General features: G+C 43.5%; 2 protein-coding genes across 2 annotated transcripts; one reads left to right on the forward strand and one right to left on the reverse strand.

Annotated features, from left to right (window-relative positions):
- Window positions 1–4,478: 4,478 nt before the first annotated feature.
- LOC123111727 (bifunctional protein FolD 1, mitochondrial) lies at window positions 4,479–7,700 on the forward strand. The gene is made up of 5 exons (XM_044532576.1): window positions 4,479–4,778; window positions 5,450–5,769; window positions 6,052–6,288; window positions 6,392–6,559; window positions 7,154–7,700. The coding sequence occupies exons 1-5, from the start codon at window positions 4,535–4,537 to the stop codon at window positions 7,325–7,327; spliced, it is 1,143 nt and encodes a 380-aa protein (XP_044388511.1). The 5' UTR covers window positions 4,479–4,534; the 3' UTR covers window positions 7,328–7,700.
- Window positions 7,701–8,150: 450 nt separating this feature from the next.
- Window positions 8,151–11,225, reverse strand: LOC123111728 (putative glucose-6-phosphate 1-epimerase). Its single transcript, XM_044532577.1, has 10 exons — window positions 11,039–11,225; window positions 10,811–10,927; window positions 10,176–10,289; window positions 10,051–10,102; window positions 9,732–9,869; window positions 9,481–9,579; window positions 9,284–9,381; window positions 8,808–8,915; window positions 8,634–8,715; window positions 8,151–8,500 (listed from the first exon to the last, which is right to left on the reverse strand). Exons 1-10 carry the CDS (start codon window positions 11,119–11,121, stop codon window positions 8,435–8,437), a joined length of 957 nt encoding a protein of 318 aa, XP_044388512.1. The 5' UTR covers window positions 11,122–11,225; the 3' UTR covers window positions 8,151–8,434.
- Window positions 11,226–12,430: the final 1,205 nt, after the last annotated feature.

Consider the following 12,430-nt stretch of genomic DNA (forward strand, 5'->3'; position numbering starts at 1 on the left):
GGTGTGGCGAGCCAGAAAGAATGCAGTACGAGGACTATTGGATGCTAATGATGTTTGGTAAACTAATAAGAACGTGATGTTGGATATGGCCCTAACCATTTTATGCAATTATTTATAGCTGATTCGAACGTCAACCCAGAAGAGATAGTGAATCTATTCCAAGCTAAAATAACGGATGATATGAATACTACTCTTTGTGCTCCTTTCACAGATAAGGAAATAGGCGATGCGTTGTTCCAGATTGGGCCACTAAAATCCCCCGGTCCAGACGGATTTCCAGCTCGATTTTTTCAACGGAATTGGGCTTTAATGAAAGAGGATGTAATGGTGGCTGTCAGGTTGTTCTTTGAGACTGGACACATGCCGGATGAGGTAAACTCAACTACTATTGTGCTTATTCCTAAGGTTGCGAATCCAAAGAAGCTAAATGAGTTCAGACCAATCAGTCTATGTAACGTAGTTTACAAGGTCATCTTCAAGTGTTTGGTAAATCGTTTGAGACCTCTCCTTGATGTTATTGTTGCTCCTGAGCAGAGCGCCTTCGTCCCTGGTAGACTTATTACAGATAATGCTTTCATAGCTTTTGAGTGTATGCATACAATCAAACAGGAAAGGAATCAGGAGAATAGTTTTTGTGCTTACAAGCTGGACCTATCAAAGGCATATGACAGGGTAGACTGGAATTTCCTGGAGCGAATGATGCAACAGTTGGGTTTTCATCACTGATGGATACAGTGGATTATGGCGTGTGTAACCTCGGTGAGATATAGTGTTAAACTAAATGGAGCCCTCTCAGATTCGTTCGCACCGTCACGTGGACTTCGGCAGGGTGACCCTCTATCCCCGTTTTTGTTTTTGTTCGTAGTTGATGGACTTGATGCTATTTTGAAACAGAAGGTCAGACAAGGAAGGATTTCTCCTATTCATGTGTGTCCAAGGGCACCAGGTATCTCACACCTCCTATTCGCAGACGACACGTTAATGTTCTTCCGTGCTACTCGGGAAGAAGCTACCCAGGTGGGAGATGCACTAGCTATTTATGAGCGCACCACAGGACAATTCATTAACCCGGCGAAATGTTCTATTTTATTTGGCACATGTTGTGGTGACAACGACAAGCAGGAGGTTGTGCATACCTTGCAGGTTCAGACGGTGGGATTCGACGATAAGTATCTCGGTCTCCCCACACCATCTGGTAGAATGTCGAAGGGCAAGTTTCAAAATCTACAAGAGCAACTTACTAAGCGTATCTTACAGTGGGGAGAAGCGGCGTCACAAGGGGGCAAAGAAATTCTCATTAAGGCGGTTGCGCAGTCCCTACCTACATATATCATGGGGGTTTTCCGTTTGCCCCGGAGTGTTTGTGATGACCTTACTCGCATGGTACGCAATTTTTGGTGGGGGGCAAGGAGGGGAAGAGGAAGACACATTGGCGTGCATGGGATACATTGATTAAACCGAAAGTGCAAGGCGGCATGGGGTTCCGTGATTTCAGACTCTTCAATCAGGCACTTCTGGCTAGACAGGCTTGGCGTCTTATTGCTTATCCTGACAGTTTATGTGCGCGGGTGCTGAAAGCAAGATATTACCCGGCGGGACGTTTGGAAGATACGGTCTTTTCGGGCAACTCATCCCAGACGTGGCAGTCTATTGTCCATGGTCTTGAGCTTCTCAAGAAAGGTTTAATTTGGCGCATTGGTGATGGTGCTCCTGTACGTATTTGGCGTGACCAGTGGATACCACATCCACTTGTGAGGTTGCCAATATCACCCCAGGGGCGCTGCCGCCTTCGGCGTGTCAGCGAGCTCCTGGACGACCGAGGAAATTGGAACGTGCAACTACTTAATCAACATTTCATGTCGGTAGATGTCATGGAAATTATGAAGATCAAGGTGGTGCCACGGTTGGACAAAGATATTATCGCTTGGGCGCCTGAGCGTTCTGGATCATTCACAGTTCGAAGTGCTTATCGTCTATCATATGACGAGATTCACCGTCAGACTACAGTCGCATCGAGTAGGGCACCGGACGGGCGACGTGCCGTCTGGGCACTTATATGGAGATGCCCTGTTCCATCAAAGGTGCGTATCTTTGCATGGCGTTTGGTCACAAATTCACTGGCTACTTGGGTGAATAAAAAATCACGGAAACTTGAGGTGTCTAACCTTTGTCCGCTGTGTGCGATGGAACCGGAGGACACATTCCACACATTCTGTAGATGCCCATTGGCTGTTGCTTTGTGGAACGCCATGCGGGAAAAATGGCTATTGCCGGACTTAGCTTCAGTGAGGAATACAGGCCCTGAGTGGCTTTTTGATCTTCTATACAAGCTAAATGAAGATGATCGCATGCATGTGTTGATGGTGCTGTGGAGGAGTTGGTATGTACGTAATGAAATAGTACATCATAAGCTACCGCCTCCAATTGAAGCTTCCTGCAGATTTCTAATTAGCTATGCTGAATCTCTTCGATGCATCAATCATTTTCCAACCATTGACATCATCAAAGGGAAGATGGTGCCGCCGTCGATTGGGTATAGTTCTACAATGATAAATACAGCAACGCAACATGCAGCCACAGTCCAGTGGTCTGCCCCGCCGGTCGGTCGCGTGAAGCTCAATGTTGACGGGTCGTTCGTTCATACCGATGGTGGATTAGCAGGAGCCGGTATGATCTTACGTGATAATGACGACAACATTATCTTCTCTGCTTGTCGTTCTATCTTGCATTGTTCCGGGCCGCTCCAGGATGAGCTGTTGGCATGTCAGGAGGGATTAAGCCTTGCTCTACAATGGTCTACTCGCCCGATAGACATCGAGATGGACTGCATGGATGCGATCAAGTTGATCAAGTCGCCTATCCTTGACAGATCGCCATATAGAATGATAGTTCAGGATATCAAGAGGCTCTTTGGTGAAAGGGATATCTCTATTGCTCATGTAAGTAGGAATCAGAACGTTGTTAGCCACACACTTGCTGTTTTCGGACGATTGGAGGGCCGAACTACAGTTTGGTTGCGCTCTGGACCTGCAGACGTTCCTCTGCTATGTAGGAATGAATATTCCAACAGTTGAGCAATGAAATCCTTTTAACCCCGCAAAAAAAATATCACGTTAGTGCATTTGTCATGCTATGCCCCGTATATGCTTCCCTTGCGTGCGTACTCAAGAGTATTCAGGTGGTCCTCAAATCTGCTCCATATTTTTTTCTTTGGATAGTTCGGAAATTGTCCGACAAAAAACACCAACCTAGTTAGAGTTGAGTCTATTCCCAGCTAACAAACTGCCCAGTTCGGCAAGTTGATACATAGTTTTTTTTTGATAATGAAGATGGTGTATAATTTCTTCCACAAAGTGGTCCAAATAGCGATATTTTATTTTATGGCCAAAGCAAGGTACACTTTCTCTCATTTTCCTCCCCTAACCCTATGTGGCTAAGGCAAACTCTCCCCTCCAGACTTCTCCGACTAGCCCGTGAATTCGCCTCACCTCTGCCCGCCGCTCCGGCGACCGGTGGTGGGAAGGAGAATCCCGATGCCTTTGCTCCGGTTAGTAGTTTAGGTTAGTTTTTTTTAGTTTTCGCAGATACAGTGCTCGGATAGATGACGACACTTCTTCTGTGAGGTTGTCTTTCGGGTTTCGATCCTCCTGTAGTTTGGGTCATGGTTGAACTCCCCCCTCCCCCTCCAAAGAGGAGAATGAGGATGCCGGACAGCTCCGACGATGAGCAAGTCTAGCTCGATCCATTATGCGTCTTTGAACACTACTTCCACAAAGACGAAAGGGTAAGGGCAAGGGGAAGGCCAGCCGTGAATGATCATCCTTCATAGGTTTAGTATGTAGAACATTTTAATTTTTGGTAGTCAAATGGCAATATATTGATATAGTAGAGCATGCCAATTTTCAATGGCATGCATGATGAAGTAGCCGGACGGTATGTGAGATCGGGATACATTTTACATAGACATAGTTTATGATCCATGTGATTGTATAGATTTAACAATTTGCTATTGAGACACCCGGCCGTGGAAGCGAACGTTTGCAAGGTGACCGGTTATTGTCCGCAGACATTTAGGGGACTGGATTAGAGCATCTTCAGCCGCGCCTTCAACAGCCCCTGGGCCATTTTTTAGTGACAGTTGTGGGAGGTGGGGTGATCTCTGCAAAGAGTTTTTCTAGAGAATCTTTGCAAAGAGTGCTCCTTACCTTCGTTTCAAAATATAAGTGTTTTAGAGATTTCAATATGGACTACATACGGATGTGTATCGACGTAGTTTAGAGTGTAGATTCATTCATTTTGCTCCGTTTGTAGTTCATATTGAAATCTCTAAAAACACTTATATTTAAAACGGAAGTGAGTAATGATTTCGCTTAATTAGTGTTTTCTAGTAACATTTCGCTTAATTAGTGATTTTGCAAAGAGATTCTTAAGAAAACAAAGCCGCTCAGGTGGCCCAAAAGGCCCAAAGGTCCATCAATATATCCTCATTCGGCCTACAGCTGCGAGCGCTTCTGGGCAAAGCGCTTTGACGGACATGGGCGGCGCCGCCGTAGCCTTGCTCGTCGCCACTAGACGACGCTCCACCCCGCTCGTTACCTCCTCACTCCCTCGTGCTGCGCGCGGTCTCCACGAGGCTGCAGCGGCGGCTGGGGAGGACAAGGCGAGGACTCGCCGGCGGAGGAGTAGTAGCAGCAGCTTTCTTGGACCGGACATCACCGACACCTGGGATCCACCCCCGCGCCCCGCGGCGAGGCCGCTTCCCCCACGAGCTGCCGGAGGTGAGCGGGACTCATGTTCTTGCCAATCTCTGCGTTAAGGTGTCGTATTATTGGCGTATGCTTCTTGGATCAGTGATTTCGGGGGTACATGTTGTGCAAAGCATTAAATGTTATCACCATTAGCTATATGTGGAAGTTTGAGAATGCTGAGTCCGCTTGCTTTCGGTTGTTCAGAACCCATGGGCACCCTGCAGCAGTGTTGCTAATGATTTAGAGGAGGTTTTAAGCTCTATCCTCTGAAAGTGGAAGCATTGTCGCATCAAAATGTTGGTTTAAACAGAGCCCAAGTGGAGATTGTTTAGAAGCTCTTCTTATACTGTCTAGTACGTATTAGATGCTTCGATTTGGTTGGTGTAGCTTGCTGTAAGTACCCGAATAATGGTTTTTCCTTTCTTTCTCCCTTAGATTTACTTGAGCAAGATGAATCTGCCCTGTGTAGAGTAGTGTTGTTTCGCGTGATGCAGTATTACAACGTCTGGTAGGTGAAATGGTGTCGTAGAATTTCAAGGTTTGACACTTTTTATGGTTGGGACTAGCTTTCACTTCCATGTAATGGACATGGATGAATTGGTACTTGTTTAGCATATGTGCTTCACCTTATCTCGATTGTTGTTGAGCATCTTATGCTAATGATTGATTGTTGTGAGTTCGTACTTTTGTTGCTCTTGTAGTTGATTACGAGTCCACGGCAACCACTATCGATGGCAAGTCCATTGCAGAGGACATAAGGTTACAGATTGCTGAGGAGGTTCTCCAAATGAAAAATGCAGTCGGACATGTTCCTGGCCTTGCTGTCGTACTGGTAGGCGATAGAAAGGACTCTCAGTCCTACGTGAGATTCAAAGTAAAGGGTTGTGAGGAAGTCGGAATAAAATCTTTGTTGGCGGAGTTGCCTAGGAACTGCACAGAAGATGAGGTGGTGGATTCGGTGTCAAGATTCAATGAAGACCCATCCGTTCATGGCGTCCTTGTTCAGCTACCACTACCACAAGTAATCTATTCTACTTTTCTTGTTGCCGCCTTATAAAAGCATGATGTTTGGTTTAGTTTGTAAACTGATAACATGAAAGCCTTTTTCATCTACACAGATTGCAAAATTATTTTGGTAACTGAATAATATTAAGTACTTCAGTTGTCATGGTAATAGATGGGCAACTTCAGTTGTATTTTATCTGAGTTTTCATTTCAATGTATGTTTGGCTTTATGTCCAAGCTCTGATGACATAATACATCATCAGGCCTTTTATTTATGTGATCATTTTGTGTAAATCAGCATATGGATGAAGAAAAGATTCTCAACGCCATTAGCCTAGACAAGGATGTTGATGGTTTCCACCCCTTAAACGTTGGTAATCTTGCCCTTAGAAGCCGGAAACCTTTGTTTGTTTCCTGTGCTGCAAAGGCCTGCCTTGAGTTATTGCTCCAATCTGGTATTGATCTCATGGGAAAGCATGTCACTATTATCGGGAGAAGCAAGGTTGTTGGATTACCCACTTCCTTACTTTTGCAGGTAAAGTTCTAAAATGTACTCACTACTCAGGAATGATTATCCTGCAGTTTTGGACTGCATTCTTTTATGATGACTGTATTTTAACTTCATTTTCTTTCCCCAGAGACATCACGCTACTGTAAGTGTTATCCATGCCTTCACAGAAAATCCAGAGGAGATTACTCGTGAATCTGACATTGTGATCTCAGCTGCTGGAGTGGCCAACCTTGTAAGAGGAAGTTGGTTAAAGCAAGGTGCAGTTGTGATTGATGTTGGGACAAATCCAGTAGAGGTAATAACAGATGTTTCTTGTGCTTTTGCTCAAGAAGCTTGACCTATAATGTTTATTATAGTGTCCATGTTAATGATGTAAAGATATCTTTAGTCAAGTAGTTCCGATTATAATTGCAAGCTTGTTTGTTACTCTGTGTTGGGAAATTTTCCTTGGTGCACAGCATGGTAAATTAAATCCGCCACCCTAATCACTGATAATAAATGTTTAAATGGTTGCTCAATTGTTACTATTAAATCACCACCTTTTGTAGTACTTATACAATTAATGAGCTTGAGTATTGCTGAAGGTTTCCAAATTGAGTGCATAACCCTTTTTTTTTCCTTATAATTACCGACTGATGCCCGCCTACATCAATTCAATTGTGAGTATTCCCAGACCTGGTGGTCACAGCGTAGCATAGCTTAGCATCGGGTTTTTTTATACTTTTTTGCTTTTCCCTCTTCCGCACTGTAGATTAGTTTGGGTTTCTGTTTGCTTTTGTTTTGGTTTTGTTAGGCTAGGCTTCTTTTGCAGTCTTTTTTGGTTTTGGCTTTGTAATACATATTTTTCTTCCTACTTGGCTGTAACCAGTTCTTACGTTTATTTTTCTAGGATCCAGCCAGTGATTATGGCTATCGATTAACCGGAGATGTCTGCTTCGAAGAAGCAGTGAATGTGGCTTCTGCTATAACTCCAGTTCCAGGCGGAGTGGGACCAGTCACCATCGCAATGCTTCTTGGCAACACGCTTGACTCAGCCAAACGAGTTTATGGCTTGAGTGACTGAACGCCCTGAACTAAGAGTGTTCAAAAACGGTTTGGATCGACCCATGAAACCCGCCCTATACAAACCTTTGAACTAGGGCTGCTACTTGGGTTGTTTAGGCGAAAAACAAATTGAACTAGTGCCCTTCTGCCGGTTTTGGTAGGTTGATCCCAACTGTGGCAGTTCCCCTTTGTAAATTAGTTTGCCTTCTTTTGTTCCTCTGCCCATTGCTCTCAAGTTAAGCTAGATTAGAGCTGGGATGTATTTTTTTTTTTTGCCAACAGTATGTATCTTAATGATGTCTGAACTTACAATAATTTATGCCTTGTCTGGGGATCATATAAATACGGCCAGCATACTAGCAAGAGCCAACTCACAGAAATCATCAAGTAAAGACAGGCACAGCTATATGGTTTCATAATGTGATGTGTGATTCATTATTAATTAGAACATTTTTGGACATTAAACAGTCTCAAGAGGCAGCTTCGTACTGATTTTGTCACCAATGTATTTATAAAATCTAGTGAAGTGTGAATCTGTGGTATTGCCTTTTGAGTTAAATCGACCAATATACGGATATTCAAAATGGCTCTAGGGGGATACAATCGACCAATATATTTCCATATATTCACGAAGATACTGACTGCGCCTATTCCTTCTGACTGCAGGGGCTCGTTTCTATGCCAGGTAGTTAACTGACCAGTGCTTGATAAGCAGGTGTTAAAAAAGTGATTACTGTTCTTTGAATCAGGGAGATTGCTATGAACAAATCTGATTTATCCCAAATTTGAGCAGCCCTTGCCTGTTTCTCTACCGTAAAAAGAGCAACAATACACTCAGAATATATTGTCTACAGCTAGATACATCTTACATGGAAGAATGTTAACCCTGTCTCATTCAACTATGAGCAGAACATACTTACAAGATAGCCGACCACCACAGAGAAAGGAAATAAGAACTGAATTACTTATTTACTTATAAAACATAAAATAGTTATAGGATGTACATCTGATGTGAGGGCATAAGTTGAAGTACACCGGGGAATGACACATGTTTACACTGCCAGACACGTAAAAAGGCCCTTTGACAACATACTCGCCGCACTGTACTGTTCTCAACCCATTAGCTTCAGACAAGTTCAATTTTCTGCTCTGCCACCCAAGATTCTTTTGGACCCAGCTGTACTGTTTCAATCTACATGATGCAATCAGTCATACCATCAGTCAAGATTGTGCAATCACCAAGTGTGCCTCTCCCATGATTCATTCAGGAGCATGGAAGAGTAGGACAAGAAAAAGTATGCGCATTTATCAACTTCTGTTCATACCTTTGCATTTTCAACACAAACAAAGTCTTTGTAGCATGCCTCCATCTGCAAGTGAGGATTCCACAACACTGCATCTGACCAGCTGCATTTCAAATAGTAACAACAATTAGATCATGTGATCTTTGCAATGTTGAAAAGGGATGCATTATTTTATGGATCAATTAGACGACCTACTTTGTGTTTGAGATTACAATTTTGTCACCCAATCCATTGTCCAGGGTAAGCTCACTCGGTGCACCAAGGTAAACACAGTCGACAAATCCTGGAAAGGTCACCTCGTCCCTGCATCAAAAGGAAGTGGCTCAGAAGCGTGTCTAGATATTTACTTCATGCTCAGCAACTTACACTAGGATATGATGCTTCAGTGAGCGCATACTTGCTTCGAAAGTCAACAAAAGTCAATTCAATAGATTAGGAAAAGCAAACTAAGAAACGCAACAGCACCAAGTTGTGCAACCATACGATGAAATGACACTAAATGCTTAGTGCTTACTGTCAGCAATCTTATTTTCCACAGATGAGGTTAGCTTTATTGCGAAGTTCTTAGAAACATGTGGGAGTGTGGGACCCTGGGAGTTTCAATGTTGTAAACTTGTAATGTTAAGACATATTCTAACTAAGACTGGAGTAGCAGACCAGCTCAAACTGACCTTTCTTCTTTGCCCTCCAGAGGATTTTTAGGGTCAGGATCCTTATTGAGGGTCTTGCTACCTTCGAGACCTTTCACTGAAACACCAGCAATTGAAGCCTGTACAAAAAGCATTCATGTGTTTAATGTGAAAGCAAAATTCTATAGAGTTTAGCAAGCAAATGTTAGTTTGGCTCCGTTCAGAAAGCTGTAACTTACACTGAAATAAGTGTGGAGGGCTGAGTTGAATGAGAAAGGTTTATCGTCTGTATTTATTATTTTCAGGGTAGTTGACAGGCTTGTAGAGTGCAGCACAACCTACAGAACATTAAACAAGCACAATTTCATATTCTGCAGAAGGGCAAGATTGGAATTCCGAATTCCAGCTCCGATTACTGGATAGCATTAATAGGCTTATGATTTCACAGATAGAGTGCATGGAGACACATGCTACTACAACAGGGCTTAACCTTGTATAAAGCTTGGAAACTAAAATCCCACATTGAACGGCTGTACGAGTCGTCTTTTAGTTCCAAAGTTACAGTTGGATCTCCTTCTGTGACTTCTGAATCAGTAATAGACCAATTCACATTCCTTGCGAATCCATGCTGCAAGAAAGTGAAATTTGCCCTGATTACAACAAAAGAATAGGCTGCATAAAAATGTTCAATTCTTCCGCAGTTCATTGATGGACAGATGTGCGTGAACATTATGTAAATGATTGCCCACACCACAGCTATGTAACAATGGCTAGTGATGTCTCATTCTTTATATACAAGTTTCACAAACCTGCTGCATGGGGCCGGGGCCAAACTGGGGAAAACAATGTGGAATTCCACCGCTAGTTTCAGAAAAGGAAAATGTTAGCTGTGAGTTAAACCCTTGTTATTTATTCAATCGGTCTCAAGGCCGACCTGATGGGTTTCTGGCCGTTGAACACAGCATCTGGTCTGACAAAGAGCAGGTCCTTTCCACTGGGAACCTTCCAAGATGTGACGCATGCTCCAAATAGATAAATCTCAGCCTCACTTCATGCATAAAATGAGTACACAATTAGCTGTTGCAAAAGGTAAAAAGGAAGCCCATCTACTGTATTTCTGTTGTGGTAGTAGAGAAACTCTAGTGATGAACTGAGTTGGAACTAACAGAAGTGATAGGCTTACCCATGGTCCATATAAACATTATGTGCTAGCTACTATTCAGCAAGCACTACAAAAATGTACTGAAAAAGGCAAGCACTGCAGAGATCCATTGAACTATAATTCAGAACTTTCAGTATCATGCTGGCACCATAACAAAATAATAGTGCCGCATTGCCTTACTCTAAATAATGAGCCATCAACCCTTGTGGCACTGCTGCCATAACACCCACTTCAATATCAAACAGTTTGTTTTCCAACTCTTGATTTTAATCTTCACCGTGGCTATCAAATTATTTATGTCTGAACGAGTATTATGTTACTCATGCTGCATTAACTAAACTACAGAACAACACAAGTCATAATACACCTGGAAAATCCCCCACCAAGTCAACCAAACTCGGAATTACCTCCCGTGCGGGGATTTGAGGCTGATCTTCGGCAGGCCGCCGTTGCCCTCGGAGACGGCCACGCCGGGCGCGTACACCTTCTGCCCCGCGCTGGCCATGGCAACCACCCCGAATCGCCTGCGCGCACCCGGCAAAACCACGAGAACCACCACGGGGGTCAGTCCTTGCGAGAACGCATGAATCGAATGCAGACAAGTAAGGGGAAGGGATTGCGTGCGGTGCTGGTACCTGTAGCGACGGGCTGAAGTGGAGGAGGAGGAGGAGGAGGCGGCGAAGAGGGCAGGGACGGTGAGCGTGCAGGAAGCCGCCATTTCTGCTTGGCCTCTCGGAGAGGCTGAGACTTCGGTGGTGCTCTGTCTGGTTTTAGAGTGGCCGGTGCCTTGGATCCTCTGTTCAGTGAAACGCTGTGTGCCGATCTGTGTTCGAAATGGACTATGAAGCCTTTTTTACGGTTGATGTTCTTTCTTTCTCTTTTAGTTGACGCTTGATGTTTTACCGCACAAGATAGGCTCATTCAAAATACGGGTGTCGAATTTTGTAGCCAGGATGCACTGTTTTTGTTTTAATTTGTTCGAACGGGGTGCTTTTGAAAAACATCTCGGGTTCCAGCACGTCGCTTCAATTCTCTAACCTTTGCGCTTCTACTCATGTTCGGATCCATTGATATGGTTTGATAAACCTATTTTCTCCTGAAAAGTATAACTATCTACTACATTAAAACAAACTGATTAGAAAAACCATGTTTCGTCCCATACAACATTTCACGGAACTATGTTTTTTATATATATTCAACAAATTGCTGGCATAATTCAGATTTAGCACAATGCAACAGAAAAATTACATGTAGTGGATCCAAAGATCAAAGAAAAAAACAATACTATTGGTTGCAGATCAACACTACACTCTCATGACGGATCACCATTCAAACCTCGCGCCAACTCTAACCAACAGAAGCCACAAGTAATCTCACTTCGCATTATGATCCTGATTCATAGGATTACCACACTTGGGGGCTTGTAGAAAAAAGTCCACATAACGTAATGATGAATAATCCCCTCGTCAAGAAAACAATGATGGATAATCGACTAACAATGTTAGATTCCAGGACAGTCGTCCTGTTCGAATCACGACTTCTATGAGTCGGCGGTGTATGTAGAGCCATTTGCGAGGACTAAAATTACGGTCAGCCAAAATGTTTGAAATAAAATTGTATTAATGTAATCTTGTGAAATTTACTTACTTATATTTCCCCACAGATAGTTTGTGTGAAATAGGGAACACAAAGCCACGCCACAAAGGATCCTTGCCGCTAGGCTAAGGTGCTCTGTGGCCTTCAGGGCGGCAAAAGAGTGCAAAATGTCCCTTGCCAACAATTTTATTCCGGGATATGCCTTTTGAGCGACTGAAAGGCGGAGAAGGGACATTTCTGGCCTCAGCAGGAGGATTGAGATATCTCCAATACTCACTCCGTTGTGCATTTTCTTTTGAATCTTTTTGTAACATATAGTGGTATAGTTCTATCATTCTTGCTAGTGTATTGCTCGTAGCCCCGATACGGTCTAATTGCCGACGACATCCCCGTATCCAAACCCATTAACCTCAGACTCCCTTCCATGGGCG

The sequence above is a fragment of the Triticum aestivum genome, chromosome 5B (assembly GCF_018294505.1).
Source record: "Triticum aestivum cultivar Chinese Spring chromosome 5B, IWGSC CS RefSeq v2.1, whole genome shotgun sequence".
NCBI lineage: Eukaryota > Viridiplantae > Streptophyta > Magnoliopsida > Poales > Poaceae > Triticum > Triticum aestivum.